At 38.0% G+C, this 21087-nt stretch overlaps 1 protein-coding gene across 1 annotated transcript in view; it reads left to right on the top strand.

Annotated features, from left to right (window-relative positions):
* Window positions 1–440: 440 nt before the first annotated feature.
* LOC126199216 (ribosome production factor 2 homolog) overlaps window positions 441–21087 on the top strand; it is a 55015-nt gene continuing 34368 nt past the window's right edge. Inside the window, exons 1-2 of the mRNA XM_049935997.1 lie at window positions 441–557; window positions 1229–1361. Of these exons, the coding sequence (XP_049791954.1) occupies window positions 535–557; window positions 1229–1361 (156 nt within the window). The 5' untranslated portion in view covers window positions 441–534. The remainder of the gene's footprint in view (window positions 558–1228; window positions 1362–21087) is intronic.

The following is a 21087-nucleotide window of genomic DNA, read 5'->3' as shown; positions in this document are numbered from 1 at the left end:
GACTTGCTAACAGAAGGCGTTTCCCATTGTAGGCGAGAAACCAAGTGGAAATCACCGTAAGTAAAAAGCAACATATTGTTACGAACTGCTTTTCGATCTTAAAAACAAATCAAATTATAAATATCTTTAATTACAGACCACTGATGCTGCTTTACCTCAATAAAGCGAAATGCTTCTAGTGGAAAAAACACTCATTTTCTTGTAACTGCAACGGCAGGGCGAAAATATCATCAGGAATTGTAAAGCAGCTACGGACAACATGGCCACACAAATGAAGAATTTAAAGAAAAAAAGCGACGAAACCAATATGGTGAATGTCGCATCGTGTGACACGCCGATGTAAAATCACTTCCCACAGCGGCTGACAGTAGGAGGAAGAGTGGGGTGAGCCGCGCAGGCTTCAAGATTTGCGTTACTAACACTCGGTGCTTCTCGTACGTGTGATCTCTGGCCTGTTGACTTCTTTGCAGTGAAACTTCAGTGATTTATGTTTGGTAAACAGTGTACCCCTCTACCCCACGTGGTGTTGAAGAAATGGGTGTAATTCAGCGTATAAAGTGAGTGTAGTGGAAAAACAAGATAACATAGAAATTTAGTCTTGGCTGCTATGCGTGAAAAAATCAGAACCTTTTTGTGATTTGAAGAACTATGATTTTCTGAGTAGGCCGAAGGCTAAAGCGAGACAGCGCTTATTGATTTAAAAATACGAGTTTTAGATGAAATAAATTTTGTTGACTTGTATTTGATTCCTTGTGGTTTGCAAATTGTGTTACGTAAAGATCTAGCCCTAGTCTCTAAATATGTTTTACCTTTACATAATGAAAATAATAGCAATGACATAATTGTTTCAAAACTTAAGTTTGAGATAGTATTTCTGTATCCATTATTCGTTTGGCAACCAACAAGTTCTTCTATAGAAATACAAAGTGACGAACTGTCAATTACAGTTTCCACTTGCATCGAGTCACTTACATCTTTAGCGTACCACAAAGTATTATTGTGTAGGGATGGTTGGTTGAAATTTAGTGGAATTTTAAACTCATTATGACATGTTAAAGATAATATTATGTGAAAATGGACGTGTCATTAAATACTATCTATTTTATTATTGGTATCAACATTGTAAAGCCTTATCTTCGTTATACACAGACCCATTACTACAAATACAGCCTCAGATTATTCTGGTATTTATGTGTTCACATGAATTAATGCGTAATAATTATTTTAGGAAAGCAAAGACTCATCGAGGAAAGAAAATTCTTCAAAGTCGAGAATCAAAATTGATAGAAGATCCTAAAGAAACTTTGTTTCTTCAGGGAAGAAAGACAAGTCAGACAGTTCTGACATGTATGAAAGACTTGGTAAGTCATCCTTCCTTTGTATTAATTTTTATTTGTTATAGTACGACACTATTATTATAGTATCTTGTAAATTATTACTAGTTCTTGCTGTCTGGACTATACATGAGAATTTCATATAGTATATTGTACTTTTTGTTCTACTTCACAAACATTGGTATTGTAATGCTTTGTTTACTGAGAAAGCTAAAAAGATAATTTAATGAAATTTTTATTGCACTCAATAAATTAGGAAAAGAGCAGGTTACGACTCATAAACCAAAGAAAGTATAATACTATACTAAAAGGCAGCACTGTCATAGTTTTGTGTTTGGATGCTTGCATGAGTGTAGTACGTAGTGCATTGGCCTCATATAGAATATCAAAAGTGCTGTGACTGTGGGCTTGGGTTGGTCTAATATGATAATATTTTTTACGTGGGTCATTCCACATTAAAGGGACAAATATTAAAAAGTGTCCCAACTCGACCATATCCAAATCTAATGAAATTTGGTGTGAAGGTTCTACATGGTCTTTGATCGTTATATACAAAGTTTCAGACCAGTATCTTCATTGGTTGAATTTGTAGGGGATTTTAAAGAGAGGTTACTCACCTCCACATCATGTACAAAGGTGCAAATGTGCCAACTTTGCTAGGCTTTTTTTAAAAGTTCCAGCAAACATTTGGCCATTTGCTTTAATACACATACAGCTTTTTATGCTGAATCACACCATGGCAAAAATTAGGGATTTAGCAATACCTAAAATTCGATACAAGCCTCTAAAGTGGCTAAAAAATTTGTTGCGCTGTTGTGAGAGCCATGGTTTGACCGACCACTGCTACTTTTTGTATGAGCCAATCACACCAGAACTTCAGATGGCTATTCCTACCTATGATGTCTAATATCAATCAAATTTAACTAGCACTGTATGCCCAGATGAAAAGATGTGCATCTGCAAAGTTGGCCAAAATTTTCAAATTGCAAATTTTAGGGTTTTTTTTGGGAGGGGGGGGCAATATCTCAGCTGTGTCTTCCTCAATTTTTTTCCCCACAGCTGGATAGAGCATCCTTTAAGCTTTGAAAGCTATACTGTTTAATTTCTGAATCTTGCATATTGATGAGTAAGAATATCTATCTAAAGTAGGGAAAGTGGATAACTGATAAATATAAAAATTAATACAATTTGAAGCTGTAAATAAAAACAAATGTGTAATTTTAGTGTCTCAATAGTGTAAGATTTTCATGTGGTTTAGGGAAAGTAACTATGCTAATAAGAGGTGTTTTTACTTGATTTTACAGTGTAGAATATAAATATAATAAAACCTCACAAAGTGCCTTGAAGATTATAAAATCTAGAAGATCATAATGGAATGTTTTGTTGCTTTAGAAGGTTTTACCCCTACAATGCAGTGTCTCACTGTTTCCATTGATATTTTAAAGCAGCGATAGTTTTTTAAGGCTCTACCCTCACAGCAGTGATATACATTGCTGAATAACCTCTTCCAATTGCTGCTTTCATTATTGGAAATTTTCGTGCAGTGTAAACTTTGTTGTTGGCACTGTACAATCGTAGTGTTGAGTGCTGAGTGTTTGCCTAACCAGTAATCATTGTTGTAGCTGAAGGTAAGCACAAAAACAATATGTTTTGATAGCCTAATTTTATATTTTATATAAAAATGACACTGAATATTGTCTGGAGTCATCACCATTCTATTATGGCAAAAGGGAACTACAATCAGTTAAGGAAATATCACCAATTGACAAGGAGCTTTTTCAATGTAGGTCTGGGCTTGGTTCTACTGAAGATGCCCAAATTCTTTCATACCAGAATGCCTTGTTGATGACAAAATTTCAGTTCCTGCAGAATTTCTGCAACCCATTTGGTAAAGAAAAACCTATAACACTTTTAAACACTGCAATGTCTCATAAGTTGAAGTTACTAACTAATGAAGTTTTTAAATCTGGTCAGAAAATTTGTACCAAATGCCCAAAACGAATCATCCCACCAGGATAAGCAAGAATCACCATCCGCTGAAGACATGGGTGTTGTTGATGCTTGCTTTACTGCTAACACTTCATTATCATCACTTGGAGAATCACTACCAAAGCTTTAGCGGAGCAGCGAAAGGGATTTAATGGGATACATAAAGTGCAAATGTCTGAAAGCCCAAGGCAGCATTACAGCTGCTGGTGTGAGCCAGGTAGTTATTGCTCAGATACATATGGAAGAGTGCATAAATGTAAAGTTGTGGACATCTTAATTGAACAACTTAATCTTAAACTTCAGACTTCAGGCAATAGCAGTAAAGTTCAAATTTTGACCCTGGCTCTAAATAGCTGCACTACTGAAAAATCACTAAAGAATTTGCAGTTTCAACTAAGATGTTGAAGAAGGCTAGAAAACTAAAAGATGTAACATGGGATTTTGGCAACACCTGCAAACCAAAAAGGGGGAAAAAGCTCATTGATGAAATAAAACAAAATATCCTCACTTTATTTGAAGATGATGAGTTTTCTCGTTTATGCCCAGGCAAAAAGGATTGTGTTGCAGTAAGATTAAATGGGGAAAGATTCATAAGAAGAAATGCCTGCTCCACTGTAACCTTAAAGAAATGTTCATTGCTTATTGTAAGCAGTATGGAAATGAACTAAGCTTCTCAAAATTTTGTGAGCTCAGGCCGAAATGGTGTAGTACAGTTGGTGCTTCTGGATCACATTCAGTATGTGTTCATGCAATTCATCAAAATGTCAAATTAATGTTGGCTTCAGCAACATTCATCCAAGACGACTACAATGATTTGCTGAAAAAATCTTTACCCTGTTTGGAATTTTTAAAAAAAATTATGCTCCGACATTGTGAGGAATGTCCAGGAAAAATGCAGCTAGAGGCTTTTCTTGAAGAGTATGACCCTGAAGAAACAATGGAATACAAGCAGTGGATCCATGCTGGCAGACACGCATTGGAGACTTGCCAGAGAGCTTTAGAAGATTTCATAGAGGCATTGATTTTGAAAATTACTGTTTTAAGAAGCCGTCGCTTTGTGTCAGAATACCAAAGTTTATATCTTAAGCAGCTAAAAAGAAATCTTGCAGAAAATGAATTAATTATATTGATAGATTTTGCTGAGAATTATTCATTTGTTGTTCGGGATACCATGCAGGGATTCCATTGGGAGAAGTCAGGCCACATTTCATCCATCTGATGTCTATTTCAATGGCAAAGAATGTCAGAATATTAGCATTCATATGGTCAGTGACTCTTCTGTCATACCATTGCTTTCCATTTCTTTCAAATAAAGTTAATAGCATATTTAAAGATGAAGACTGAAGATATTAATAACACTTATTACTTCAGTGATGATTCAGCTGCTCAATATAAGAATTTCAAAAATTCCATTGATTTATGCCTGCACGAAAAGGATTTTGGCGTCACTGCCAAATGAAAGTTTTTTGGAACAAGCCACAGTAAATTGCCTTGTGACGATATTTGGGGGAACAGAAAAAGGACGTGCAGCCTGTACTAGTCTGCAGAAGCTCTTAAATAACCAAATATTGACTCCCCAAACGAAAGCGCTGGCAGGTCGATTTACATATATTTTTCCCACGTGGAATGTTTCCCTCTATTATATTCATATCTCAAATATTGACTCCAAATGATTTATTCAAATTCTGTGATGATAGTAAATCTTTTTTATGTATCAAAAGAAGAAATTGAAAAAAATCCACCCAGATTAAGAAACAAGGTTTACCATGGGACGTACAGTATCTGGAACAAGAGAAAATCAATTAATTGCAATCAGCTCAGAGTAAGCAGAGTTTCCAGTGATGCTACAGCATTCACAGTTAATGCCTTCGAAACAGATGAAGAAATTCCAGCAGTCTCAGTTCCAAGTGTACAACCAGGACAGTATGTTACTTGTATGTATGGCAATTTTTGGTGGGTTGAAAATGTGAGGTTTCACATGAACAAGAAGACATCCCCATCAGCTTTATGCATACACATACGGTCCTGCTCGTTCCTTCCACTGGCCGACTGCTAAAGATACCTGCTGGATTCCTGAGCAACACATCATCACCAGGAAGACAATACAGTTATCCACAATCTGTCATTGACAAAATTGTAGAAGTGCTTAACCAAAAATTGAACTGACTCTTTAGTATTTTTGTTCTGCAAATTTGCTGTGTTTTTTACATTACTTGTTTTTTATGTCATGTGTTAAATTAATGTTTGAAACTGAGTTATACATTCAAAAAAAATGAATTATGGGACATAATGAGCAAAGTATTTGACTTTTCAATCTTCTCGAAGTACTAAAATAACTTGTGAAATGTATTCTTACTCGTCAAACTTAAAAATCCAGAAATTAAACAGTATTTCTTTGAAAGCTTAAAGCATGCTTTTTCCAGCTGTAGCAAGAAAAAGAGGATTGAAGAAGACTCAGTTGAGATATTGCCCCCCAAAAATACCCTAAAATTTGCAATTAGAAAATTTTGGCCAACTTGGCAGATGCATATCTTTTCACCTGGGCATCCAGTGCTAGTTAAATTTGATTGATATATAGACATTGTTGGTAGGAATAGCTATCTGAAGTTCTGGCATGATTGACTCATATGAAAAGTAGCAGTGGTCGATCAAACCATGGCTCTCAGAATTGTGCGACAATTTTTTTAGCCACTGTAGAGGCTTGTATCTATATTTAGCTATGGCTAAATCCCAAATTTTCACCATGATGTGATTCAGCATGAAAAGTTGATGCGGAGGTGAGTAGCCTCTCTTTAAAATCTCCTAAGAATTCAACCACTGAAGATACTGAACTGAAATTTCAGTATGTAGCCACCAAAGACTGTATAGAACCTCCGCACCAAATTTCATTAAATTTACATGGAATGACCCACATACTAAATACTGTCAATAAACAGACTCGCTCTTTCATACATTGTTTGGCCTAGTGGTAATATTTCATCTTAGAGTGTGTTTGTTGCTAAGACAAGAGGAGGAGGGCTGCCATCATCCTGTTGAAAATGAAAAAAGTTTTGGAAAATAAGAAATCGTCCGGAGCATATTCCTATTGCTTTATACTGTTCAGTTTATTATTTCTGAGCAGTCGGTGTGTTTGGTTTCTTATTTCTTACTGATATTTGGGATTTCATAATTTTGTTTATGAAAAGATTGCTGCTAGCGCTTTTCCCCCTTCCCATCCCCCTCTTTTATTTTTTTCCAAACTGATTTGAAGGTTTCCTCTCTTGCACCATTCTCATCATCTCAGAGTAGCACTTGGACACAACATTCGAGTCAGCTGAACATGATGATACTGGGAGTCTGTTTCATCACATGACATTATCATGTGGCACATTTGGTAATACATCCACAAACAGGAGTAGAACAGAACACTGGCAACATTTTTTAGCTACTACATTATTTTTTAGAATGTAGTTTGTGATGACAGACTGACCTGTTGCGTAGTTCAGGGCCTTGGTTAGGTTGAAAGATGACAGTTAAGTTGGAGTTGGGGAAACTGTATTGAAGGCTTTGTGTAATCCTAATATTCTCTGTGTGTGTGTGTGTGTGTGTGTGTGTGTGTGTGTGTGTTCTGTCTATTTTTGACAGAGGCCTTGTTGGCCAAAAGCTAACTTTCTGACAGTCATTTTGTTGTGCCTTTCTGCGACTCAGCGTCTCCGCTACATGGTGAGTAGCAACTATTCTTTTCATTATATTGTTACATTCCACCTTTGATTTTCCATTGTTAAAATTGTTGCTTATATCCACAACTTTTCTTCCGGTGAAATGTATTGCTGCTCCGTCATTGATGCAGCTGGAACTGGAATGGCTGCAGGTATCTGTTCTTCTGGAATCCAGCGTGTTTCTCTTCTAGCAGGCCAATAAAATGATTGAGCAGCTCCATGAGGATGCATGAAACTGATCAAGGCATCTTTTTCTTCATATGAAACTTCACAGATACTTTGTATTTCCATCGTAAATCCAAGCAACATACCGGCCAGGTTGTAGTTCACTAATGGCAACATGTTTAGAAGTAACTTAAGCATTTCAGTCAACATTTGCTATAAAGGGCAATGTATCATCTGGTACTCTATGTATCTGAAGTCACTTTCATTAATTGGCACTAAATGGTGATGCTCTCTTATACCAGAAACTGTACATCTGTCCTCAAAATGCTTTTCTTGATCAGTTTTTGCATCTTCAGTAATTTCTTTTTTGCTGTAAATAAATTCAATGCTGTACATATTTGCTTTGCAGTATTCAAACAGATCAGTTGGTGTTAAGGTTGGTTTTCGACTGAACGCTGGAGGCTACCTCTTGGTGCTAAACGCTTAACTGTTTCTCCAGTTCCATCACATAGTGATTTCCCATGGCTTCTTCCAAAAAAATTCCATTCTACAGTAATGCCAAATCCTTCTGATGATGGAAAAGATTTAGGAAGTTCTTGAAATTTTCGTACTGGGCAGCAGGACTGTCACTAAAATAATGAATATGCTTAATTTCTGTGAAAGCGCATTTCAGGGGTTTGATCAAGTCAGTTAAAAAACACATGCACCACATCTTATCATGTCAGAGATAATCACTGATTACACAGTAGCTGACGCTTCTTAGTAATTCATTATCATTGTAGTAAAATGGATGTAACATATCTTGGGTATTTTCCAGTGAAATCCTTGAACTACATCTTGGACAACAAAAGAATAATTTTCAGCAAAATCCATTAATGTAATCAATTATCCTAGTTTGAGACCTTCTTTAGTCAATTGCAAATGCTTGTTCTGATGCTTTTCAGTGACATGGTGAGTAGAAAGGGCCAAAAGTTTCGTAACTAATTCTCCAGTGAATTCTTCAACTGCTGTTTCTCTGGTTTCAAGTGTATCTCTATCAGTGTGAATCCACTGTTTAAACTGAATTGGATCCTCAGGATCAGTCTATGCAAAAACACTTACCGAATATTCCTTTACAGCTTCTGTTATTGGACATACTTCACAGCGATGAAGCATGCAATCCATCTTTCCAAAATTACAATCAGTTTTGCTCAGTAAAACTTTGTAATCATCTTTTATTGGACTGTGTGCCAAAATTAGTTTCACGCTCTAATGTATTGTGCCGACGCAAACTGAATGTGAATCAGCTGCACGTACAGTCACTCCATGTTGGCCTTAATTCACAAAATTTGGAAAATCCAATTTCCAGTATATTTTATTGCAGTAAGCAACAAATCTTTCTTTTAAGTTGCTCAGAAACAGGTACTTTTGTTTTTGAACCTTTTCTCCATCTATTTGAACAGTAGTACAGTCCTTTTTACCTGGACAAATCCTTCATTGTAAAAATTCTCTGTGACTCTTGCCTTCACAGTCTCAGAAAGCTTTTTCCCACATTTGCCTTTGCTCTGTTCCAGTATTTCCTGTTCAACTTTTAATTTTCTAGCCCTTCTTACCATTCTTTCTGGGACCCAAAAGTCTTCCATAGTATTTTTGATAGACCGCCTTGGGGAACTAAGGTCAGAATTTGAATTTTCTCATTATGATTAGATGTACGTAATTTTACTTTCAATTCTTGAGTCAGCTGGCTGCAATCTAACAAGTCAAGTATTGCTTGCTTACACATGGTTGCTCCAGTTCACTGGGGTCAAATCCTCCAACTGCTGCAATTATCTTAATAATTGCACCTTCAAATTGATACATTTTTCTCTTTGCATAGCCCTTTGTATTCCTTGCACCAATTTGCTGAAATTTTAATGGTGATATTCCAACAGCTGTTGAGCTTGCATTCAAATTGTGAGAAACATTAATCTCATCACCTTCATCCGATTGAGGTGTACCATTTGTGAATATTTCATTGTATAAATTCTTTTCTATAGTATAGGCACAGTTTGTGGACTTGTTTAATATCAGACATGGTTATCCTTTTTAGCTGGTCAGATGTTTCCAAGTTGATTGAGTGCAAACTTTTTGATGCAGTTTGGTTTTTCATACCAAAAGGGTTGTAGCATGATCTTTGCAAAAATTCAAAACTTTGTAGGACCAAAGCTGCATGATAGAAGCATAGCTGAGCATTTCCAGTTATATGTAAACCACTGCATCAAGTAAGTAGTTCTTGTTGATCTAATGAAACTTTCAGTCCTTTTAAGGCACTGTGTGTCATTAAATGGATGGGGAATCAGCATTTCTTATAACTGCATGCATTGACTTGATCTTGTTTCTCCATTTTAACGACGACTTGATAAGCTTCAGACACTAACATCAAATTGTTGAGTCCTAAAGAAAGAAAATTAATGAGTGTGCAGTTAGTATTGACAAAAGAATTATGTAGTAACTTTTAGTACATTTAAATGTAGCAATGAACTTATCATGAACCTGTTAAAATTTTTATTGATCACCAAATAAACAACACAGTTAAAATTTAAACAGTGAATATGTAATCAATAAAATGTCAATTTTTCACTTTACTCAGAGAGATGCCAAAATGGAAATAAGTGTTTCTAATAGAATGAAATGTGCTTTATTGACTGGTCTTAATGAATGTATCCATTTTGAGACACACAACTTTGAACACCAGTATAATTTGGTACATTCACATTTTTTAGAAAATTTACAGGATGGTAGCTCAGTAATTAAACACACAAACTAAACCCTAATTTGTGAAATATCTAACAGCCAGATAGACAATAGTTGGGCAAAAGACAAGGTCCATTATGTCCTTTCCTCACTATGTATGCCTTGTTAAAGTATGAGGCAAATTTGTCACAACATAATTTGTTGCCTACTTCGTAATGAGATTATGCCAAAAGCGTTGCTTTCTGAACTTTACTTGCATCATTTATGTGTTGAGCTCAAAAGGTTGAACAACTATGCCCAGAAGCAAGAGGCTTAGATTAAGAACAGCGGCATGCCGTTGAAGATTTCTTCATGACTTTTCCGTCTCCAAAAAAGTGGTCTTCACAAAAATGGGTTAGTAGCTCACTTCACAAAAATGACTGTAGTACCTGAATCAAGTTACAGGTGAACCTGAATCTTTGTGGAAGTTCATGCAGATCCCTCAGGTACAGACTATAAATTTCATCAAAATTGAAGATGGTGTTGCTGGGAGCATGTTCTAAACTAAGATACTTGACATGGAATGACCCATTATTATTGTCCCTTTTGTGTTCTTATGTATATTACCCATCCTTACCTGTAGTGCATACTTACTTAACTAAGGAATTCGAACATACTGCACCACAATTCATTGACATTGCCATGTGCTTTATCTAGACTGTAAAATCATAAGAAAGTTCAGTTTACTTAATTCTTGCCTCCATTATGAAGTATACTGTCAGAACTTCTGTTGGTGCCTTTATCTCTCCTAAAGCCAACTGAACATCATCTAACAGACCACTAGTTTTCTCTTTCATTTTTCTGTACATTATACTGATCAGGAACTTGGCTGTATGAGCTATTTTCTGGATCATGTGAATGATATTCTTCCAAAAATTTTATTGTCTTTTGTCTCATAGATTCTACGCACGTAACCTGAATGTAGGCTTGTTTATCACTTCTCCCCAGTGTTTTTAGGAATTCTGCAGAAATGTTACTTGTGCCTTCTGCATTGTTTGACTGCAGGTTTTGTGAAGGTTTGTCAAACTTTGATTGTAATATTCCAAATCAACACTCAGTTGTTCTTCTATCATACTATCAGGAAGTTATCAGTTTTTGTAAAGGTCCTCAAAGTACTAGTCTTCCACCTATTCACTATCTCTCTCACATTTAACGTAGACGTTATTTTACACATTTGATAGCGACGCTTACGCTTTTAATTTTCTGGAAGTTATCTTGAGTTTTCTGTATGTTTCATGTGTCCTAATGATCCTTTGCTTTTCAGTTTTTCCATGCTTCAGCTGAGGCTGTTTTGCATTGTCTTCCTTCACTTCCTATTGATTTAATGTGTTTGTGACATATTGCTTTATTCCTTTCATTTCTTTGGTTTTTTTATGTACTCCTTTAGTTGATCAACTGAAGTATTTCTTCAAATAATGGAAACTCCAGGTAGGAATATCAACAATGTAGGAAAGGGTAGACTACAACTTATCACAAAGATAACATACTAAGTTGCAGACAGACATAATTATGAAACACTTGCACTTCACATAAGGAAGCACACCTCACACACACAACTGCCAACACCAGCAGCTTGGGCCAGCCTGGCAGAGTTGGCGGTCATGTGCACATGAGGTGTGCTTGCTTGGGTGAGTGAATGGTGTGTGTTTCTCTTTTTCCAGAAAAGGGCTGAAAGCTTATGTATAAGTTATGCCTCTAAGCAACTTAGCGCGTTATCTTTATGGTAAGTAGCAGTCTATCTTTTCCTACATTGAAGTATTTCCTCAATTGGCCACAGTTTCTTTTTAATTGCCTTCCTTGTGTCTATGTTTTTCTGTTCAACTCCTATTATTTTAAATAGTTTCAGGAGTAAAGGTAAAAACTTGCCAAATATTAGAGAAGATATGTTATTGGAAGACACATGAAACAAGGCTGAAAACTTGACTAGCATTCAAATGAATCCTTGCATGAGCTGTAAGGTGTGTATGTGCTCACACACACACACACACACACACACACACACACACACACACACACACACACACACACACTGCTACTGCTGTTACCCTTATTTCCTTGTTTGTGTTGTTGTGGTCTTCAATCCTGAGACTGGTTTGATGCAGCTCTCCATGCTACTCTATCCTGTGCAAGCTCCTTCATCTCCCAGTACCTACTGCAGCCTACATCCTTCTGAATCTGCTTAGTGTATTCATCTCTTGGTCTCCCTCTATGATTTTTACCCTCCACGCTGCCCTCCAATACTAAATTGGTGATTCCTCGATGTCTCAGAACATGTCCTACCAACCAATCCCGTCTTCTAGTCAAGTTGTGCCAAAAGCTCCTCTTTTCCCCAATTCTATTCAATACCTCCTCATTAGTTATGTGATCTACCCATCTAATCTTCAGCATTCGTCTGTAGCACCACATTTTGAAAGCTTCTATTCTCTTCTTGTCCAAACTATTTATCGTCCATGTTTCACTTACGTACATGGCTACACTCCATACAAATACTTTCAGAAACGGCTTCCTGACACTTCAATCTATACTCGATGTTAACAAATTTCTCTTCTTCAGAAATGCTTTCCTCGCCATTGCCAGTCTACATTTTATATCTTCTCTACTTCGACCATCATCAGTTATTTTGCTCCCCAAATAGTAAAATTCCTTTAATGCTTTAAGCGTCTCATTTCCTAATGTAATTCCCTCAGCATCACCCGACTTAATTCGACTACATTCCATTATCCTCGTTTTGCTTTTGTTGATGTTCATCTTATACCCTCCTTTCAAGACACTGTCCATTCCGTTCAACTGCTCTTCCAAGTCCTTTGCTGTCTCTGACAGAATTACAATGTCATCGGCGAACCTCAAGTTTTTATTTCTTCTCCATGGATTTTAATACCTACTCCGAACTTTTCTTTTAATATGAACTAAAGTTTGGTGGGGATAGTATGATAGTATATTTCAGGTGCAAAACTATTTAAACAAGTTGTTATTCATTCTCGTTTGCACATTATGCATAATTATTACTAAGGCATGTGCATTTTACTCCTGTAGATACAATTTAGTATGGGAAGTATGCATGGACAGAATGTTATCTCATTGCATGAGTTGTTGCTTACTTTTTACAAAAAGCTGTAGAGCATAACGTGCTGATGGCATTTTATGTGGGTAACTCTTTTGTGTAGTCCACCATTGGTATTCACTTCCTTATGTGGACCTGTTGGATATCAAAAATTTAAAATTGTGATTTGATCAGTTTTTCTTATGAGTACTGTACTTTTTTACAAGTTAGCAGCAGTTACTTTTGTCTGTATTTGTGATTCGTAGAATTATGTTGTACTAACATTTTGGTATGAACTGTGTGAGCTGAAGTATCATCATTTCTAGTTTGTAGGAATGGCCTTGGAATGAGTGTCTTGATGTTTATTTCCTCCATATTCTGAAGTCCTTCAAGCTATGTAGTCATTTTTGCTGCCTGCTCAGTGAATATATATTTCAAATGCTGATATCCAGGTACTTTCAGCTTGGTCGGCACTACAGTCCTTCTAGGAACTTGGCCTCTAGATACCTACCTCCGTTCATCCACGTCCATTGCTTTCCCTCTACAACTCCTCATCCCATAGGCTTTGAGATCCTCTCCTATATCTTCAAGCCACCTTTTCCTGGGTCTTCCTCTTCTCATTCTCCCACCAAGCTTTCCTGTAAACACCTTCGTAACATTCAAGAGTTTCTGGCATTCTCTTTATACAACCAGCCCATTATATTCGTCTTTGCTAGATTTTCACTACATTAGTCATCTGTTCTTTGTCATACTGTCAGAGACAGCAAAGGACGTGGAAGAGCATCTGAACGGGATGGACAGTGTCTTGAAAGGAGGATATAAGACAAACATCAACAAAAGCAAAACGATGGTAATGGAATGTAGTCAAATTAAATCAGGTGATGCTGAAGGAATTAGATTAGGAAATGAGACACTTCAAATAGCAAAACTCATCTGCTATTTTGGCAGTAAAATAACTGATGATGGTCGAAGTAGAGAGGATATAAAATGTAGACTGGCAATGGCAAGATGAGTGTTACTGAAGAAGAGAAATTTGTTAACATCGAGCATAGATTTAAGTGTCAGGAAGTCATTTCTGAAAGTATTTGTATGGAGTGTAGCCATGTATGGAAGTGAAACATGGACAATAAACTGTGTAGGCAAGAAGAGAATAGAAGCTTTCAAAATGTGGTGCTACAGAAGAATGCTGAAGATTAGATGGATAGATCACATAACCAATAAGGAGATACTGGATAGAATTGGGGAGAAGAGGAAATTGTGGCACAGCTTGTCTAGAAAAAGGGATCGATTGGTAGGACACATTCTAAGATATCACCAATTTAGTACTGGAGGAAAGTGTGGAGGGTAAAAATTGTAGAGGCAAACCAAGAGATGAATACACTAAGCAGATTCAGAAGGATATAAGAGATAGAGTAGTGCGGGGAGCTGCATCAAACCAATCTCTGGACTGAAGACCACAACAACATTCATCTGTTCAAAAAGTGTAGTTCTGTGTTTGTCCTTATTCTCCAGCTTTCTTCCTCTCTCACTGACCCAAATATTTTTCTCAGAATCTTGCATTTTCATCTCAACAACCAGCCTTCCTCCTTTGTAGTCTTTGCCAGGCTTCTGATCCATGCATTAATGAAACCATATCTTTTTTTTTTTAATTTTTGTATTAATACTAACATTTCTGGACTTGAATACATTCCACAAGGAGAAAATAACACCAGTTTCCACTTGACATCCTTCCTTGAATTTCTACTGCTATCCTATTTGTCTTCTGTGTTATTGAACCTAAATATTTAAACTCTTCCACTCTTTGATGTTCTTCCTCATTTATTTTCATTGAAAAGGCATTCTGAAGGCAGAATAATTATCCTTCAAAACTCAGGCATTCCTTGCAATTAATGCTGCATCATCACTGTATGTCACCACTTAGACTTGCCCTCTAAATGCGTACCCTTCAGATCTGTTGGCATTTGTCGAATTACATTCTGTAGTGGTAAGCTAAATAGCAGTGTAGAAATCACCTCTCGCTGTCACAGCTTCTCCGTACATAGAACTCTCCTCAACTCTTTTTATTCTGACCGTGCAGACTGTTGCTTTCAGTGTTACTTCTGGCAGCCCAACTAATTTTAGTGGGATCCTAAAATCATTCATACTAAGGAAAGTCTTAGTTCTGTATAGACTGTCACATGCTTGTTTAAAATCAATGTACGACTGACACAGTTGCTTGTCATATTCATAAAATTTCTGTAACACTTGTCTCAGTAAAATTGTAGATATATTTCTCCTAAAATCAGCCTGATACTCTCCCAGTATCCCTCCCACTCTACATTCTGGTTGGTAGGCCAAAATCTTACTAAACACCTTACATATTGTAGCTAAGAATAATGAGCAGATCATTCCCAAGCTCCAGTCCTTATGCATTTCCTCCTTGATCCCTATTTCTTTTATTAATTCATTAACCACTATCTTCACCTTCCTCTCCCTCCCCCCGATTTTAATAACTTGGTCTGTATGTCATGTTCTCCTACTGCTGTATTATTCTTTAAGTGTTTAGTTGCATTCTTCACATCCTCGAAGTCTGGTGGTTTGTCTTCCTGCTCACCTACTTTCAATTCTAATTCCAAATGTGGTTTCTCCTGTTCCTCATTCAACGTTTCCTCTCTGTTACCTCTGCCCTTTCCACCAAATAACTCAGTAAAATGCTTTTGCCATTTTCCATATGCTTCCCTTCTGGATACTTGACCTGTCGTGTTCCTCTTTTCACCTATTCTTTTCATTTTTTTCCTGAGCTGTCTCCTATCTGTATCTGATCCACATTAATTAATGATATGTGTCTCCAGTCACCCCTTTGCAGCTACTAACTTCCATAATGTCTGGTGTGTGCGATTTATCTGTAATTATATGGTCTGTTCGGTTTTTTGGAGCTCAATTTGGTGATACCCTAGGGCACTTAATAATACCTTTCCTTGGACGCCATGTTCTTTTTACTTGTATAATCATCTCCTTCCCATTTGCAAAGTTCATCAGCCATAAGCTGTAGTCATTACTGACTTCATATAGGCGTTCTTTTCGTGTATGTTTCTGTATACTTCTTCTTTCCCTATTTTTTATTTAGGATCTGCAAGGTTCATTTTCACAAGTTACCTTTTAAGTTCACTGATTCTCTCCTGTAGTTTGGAGTAAAATGTATCATTCTCATCTTCACCTGCGTCACCCACAGGGGCATAGGCACACATCATTGTAACATTAAAAAATTTAGCTTTGAATCTCAATGAACACAATTTACCACTGAAAATTACATTTGCCTTCATAGGCCAAAGTATGAAAAAGTAATTACCATGATGGTATGTATCCCTTACACTATTCATCGCTATATGTTTCCCAGGTGCCATCATTCCCTGTCTTGTCCACTATATTTCTTGTAGTGCCCCTGTTTTCACTCTTTGTCTTTAAATATGTCTGCTTGTGTCTGTATATGTGTGGATGGATATGTGGGTGTGTGCGAGTATATACCCTCCTTTTTTCCCCCTAAGGTAAGTCTTTCCGCTCCCGGGATTGGAATGACTCCTTACCCTCTTCCTTAAAACCCACATCCTTTCATCTTTCCCTCTCCTTCCCTCTTTCCTGATGAGTCAACAGTTTGTTGCGAAAGCTTGAATTTTGTGTGTATGTTTGTGTTTGTTTGTGTGTCTGTCGACGTGCCAGCGCTTTCGTTTGGTAAGTCACATCATCTTTGTTTTTGTATATATATAAATGATGCCACTTCCTTATACACAAATATCCCGCACGTCCAGGGCCTCGCTGCGATGGAGCACTTCCTTTCACGCCGATCACCTGCCACCCTACCTAAAACCTCTTTCCTCATTACCTTAGCCAGCTTCATCCTGACCCACAACTTCTTCACTTTTGAAGACCAGACATACCAACAATTAAAGGGAACAGCCATGGGTACCAGGATGGCCCCTTCGTACGCCAACCTATTCATGGGTCGCTTAGAGGAAGCCTTCCTGGTTACCCAGGCCTGCCAACCCAAAGTTTGGTACAGATTTATTGATGACATCTTCATGATCTGGACTCACAGTGAAGAAGAACTCCAGAATTTCCTCTCCAACCTCAACTCCTTTAGTTCCATCAGATTCACCTGGTCCTACTCCAAACCCCATGCCACTTTCCTTGATGTTGACCTCCACCTGTCCAATGGCCAGCTTCACACGTCCGTCCACATCAAACCCACCAACAAGCAACAGTACCTCCATGACGACAGCTGCCACCCATTCCACATCAAACGGTCCCTTCCCTACAGCCTAGGTCTTCGTGGCAAATGAATCTGCTCCAGTCCGGAATCCCTGAAGCATTACACCAACAACCTGACAACAGCTTTCGCATCCCGCAACTACCCTCCCGACCTGGTACAGAAGCAAATAACCAGAGCCACTTCCTCATCCTCTCAAACCCAGAACCTCCCACAGAAGAACCACAAAAGTGCCCCACTTGTGACAGGATACTTTCCGGGACTGGATCAGATTCTGAATGTGGCTCTCCAGCAGGGATACGACTTCCTCAAATCCTGCCCTGAAATGAGATCCATCCTTCATAAAATCCTCCCCACTCCACCAAGAGTGTCTTTCCGCCATCCACTTAACCTTCTTAACCTCTTAGTTCATCCCTATGAAATCCCCAAACCACCTTCCCTACCCTCTGGCTCCTACCCTTTTAACCGCCCCCGGTGTAAAACCTGTCCCATGCACCCTCCCACCACCACCTACTCCATTCCTGTAACCCGGAAGGTGTACACGATCAAAGGCAGAGCCACGTGTGAAAGCACCCACGTGATCTACCAACTGACCTGCCTACACTGTGATGCATTCTATGTGGGAATGACCAGCAACAAACTGTCCATTCGCATGAATGGACACAGGCAGACAGTGTTTGTTGGTAATGAGGATCACCCTGTGGCTAAACATGCCTTGGTGCATGGCCAGCACATCTTGGCACAGTGTTACACCGTCCGGGTTATCTGGATACTTCCCACTAACACCAACCTATCCGAACTCCGGAGATGGGAACTTGCTCTTCAATATATCCTCTCTTCCTGTTATCCAGCAGGCCTCAATCTCCGCTAATTTCAAGTTGCCGCCACTCATACCTCACCTGTCATTCAACAACATCTTTGGCTCTGCACTTCTGCCTCGACTGACATCTGCCCAAACTCTTTGTCTTTAAATATGTCTGCTTGTGAGATGTCTGCTTGTGTCTGTATATGTGTGGATGGATATGTGTGTGTGTGTGCGCGAGTGTATACCCGTCCTTTTTTCCCCCTAAGGTAAGTCTTTCCGTTCCCGGGATTGGAATGACTCCTTACCCTCTCCCCTAAATCCCACATCCTTTCGTCTTTCCCTCTCCTTCCCTCTTTCCTGATGAGGCAACAGTTTGTTGCGAAAGCTTGAATTTTGTGTGTGTGTTTGTGTTTGTTTGTGTGTCTATCGACCTGCCAGCGCTTTCGTTCGGTAAGTCACATCATCTTTGTTTTTAGATATATTTCTCCCACGTGGAATGTTTCCCTCTCTCTCTCTCTCTCTCTCTCTCTCTATATATATATATATATATATATATATATATGCTTGTGAGATGTCTGCTTGTGTCTGTATATGTGTGGATGGATATGTGTGTGTGTGTGTGCGCGAGTGTATACCCGTCCTTTTTTCCCCCTAAGGTAAGTCTTTCCGCTCCCGGGATTGGAATGACTCCTTACCTTCTCCCTTAAAACCCATATCCTTTCGTCTTTCCCTCTCCTTCCCTCTTTCCTGATGAGGCAACAGTTTGTTGCGAAAGCTTGAATTTTGTGTGTATGTTTGTGTTCGTTTGTGTGTCTGTCGACCTGCCAGCACTTTCATTTGGTAAGTCACATCATCTTTATATATATATATATATATATATATATATATATATATATATATATATATATATTCTCTAATTTTTGCAATATGTCAGAGACTTAGAATGTTTTTGACAAGCTAGGTAGTGACTTCCTGGACGTGGGGCATATGGTTGAGAACTGTTAATAGGCCAGGTATGCACTACACATCAGAGGCTGCTACTGAGGTAGCTGACTGTGTGTGGAGTGCACACAAGGGTTTTTTAGATAAGACGACTCTCCATCCACTCCAGATAACTATAGCAGTGGAAAATGCAGAAGTATTAGTGGAATATTGTAACAGTTCATAATGGGAGGGAACCTCCTTGGTATACAACCTCTGTAAACAGAGATTACTGCATAATAGATGTACAACAAAGGGTAGAGCTATAGATAGAGAGATGCTGAATGAAATGCATTTGGCTGTCAAGAGAGAAGTGTATTATGCCTTCAATGACTACCATACAGCATATTGTCAAATGATCTTTCACAGCACCCAAAGAAATTCTGGTTGTATGTAAAGGCTATTAGTGGCACCAAAGTTAGTGTCCAGTCCCTAGCAAATGAGACAGGAACTGAAATTTAGGGTAGCAGAGCAAAAGCTGAAATGCTTAACACCATATTCAAATGTTCCTCTACAAAGGAAAACACTGTAGAATTGCCCCAATTTAATCATCGTACCACTTAAAAGAAGAGTATTAGCGTCAGTGGTGTTGAGAAAGTGCTGAAATCATTAAAATTGGATAAAGCTCCAGGGCCTGATGGAATTTCTGTCAGATTCTATACTTAATTTGTGGCTGAGTTAGATCCTCTTCTAACTATAATCCATCGTAGATCCCTCAAACAAAAACCCATGCCCAGTTCTTACAAAAAAGCCCAGGTCACATCCATCTAAAAGAGGGGTAGTAGAAGTGATCCACAAAATGACCATCCAATATCCTTGACATCAGCTTGTCATAGAATCCTAGAACATATTTTGATATCAAACATAATGGGGTATCTCAAACAGAATGACCTCCTCAATGCCAGCCAGCATGGATTTTGAAAACATCAATCGTGTGAAACCCAGCTCACACTTTTCTCACACGACATACTGAAGGCTTTGGATAAGGCAGTAGATGCTGTATTTCTTGATTTCCAAAAAGCATTTGACTCCGTACCAAACCTATTTATTGTCGAAAGAACGATCATATGAGGTATCAAGTGAAATTTGTGACTGTATTGAAGACTTTTTAGTAGGGAGGATGCAATGTGTTGTGTTGGATGGTGAGTCATCATCAAATGCAAAAGTAACTTTGGGCGTGCCCTATGGAAGTGTGTTGGGACCCTTGCTGTTCATGTTTATTTTGATGACCATGCAGACAGTATTAATAGTAAAATCAGGCTTTTTTGCAGATGATGCTGTTATCTGTAATGAAGTACTATCTGGTAGAAGCTACATAAATATTCGATCAGATCTTGATAAGATTTCAGTGTAGTGTAGAGATTGGCGACTTGCTCTAAATGTTCACAAATGTAAAATTTTGTACTTCACAAAATTAAAAAAAACATAGTACCCTATGACTATAATATCAGTGAGTCACTGTTGGAATCAGCCAACTTGTACAAATACCTGGGTGTAACACTTTGTAGGGATATAGGTTGACTCTTACGCAGAAGATTACAGCAACCAGCCACTTTTTAAAATTCTGTTTATTTATCTAAACAGCGCCTTTACTGGCTTCAAACCGATAGGTTCATCCTCAGACGGCTAGTTCACGTTTTACATTACATTTCGTGTTTTGTTTCCCCACCTGACGAAACTTCCTTGGGGTGGCAATGCCCTACAACCAAAACAAGATGTGAGACAATGTCTTTTTAATTGTAATTGTGCCTCACAGTGATTTTAAGTGATGTAAACAAATTATTATTATTATTAAATGGAAGCTGTTTCAGTTACTTACAATGAAGAATCCTCGCCATTACGTTCCAATGCAGGTTGCTTATCATCTTGCAACATCCAAAACTGTATAACACACTTTTTTGTGTATATATGTGCACATAATATAACACACCACTCACACAGTTTTGTCACATGGAGGTATGCATACAAAGGTAGCGATATTACAACCATAACAATGCCAAAGACTTCCACTCTCAGAGATATTACATTATGTACAGTAGAAATTTACAAATTGCTAATGTTATGTTACTTACTATTTACAT

This window comes from Schistocerca nitens, chromosome 8 (genome assembly GCF_023898315.1).
Source record: "Schistocerca nitens isolate TAMUIC-IGC-003100 chromosome 8, iqSchNite1.1, whole genome shotgun sequence".
Taxonomy (NCBI): Eukaryota; Metazoa; Arthropoda; class Insecta; order Orthoptera; family Acrididae; genus Schistocerca; species Schistocerca nitens.
The sequence above is the reverse complement of the archived record's forward strand: the minus strand, read 5'-3'. Positions and strand labels throughout refer to the sequence as shown.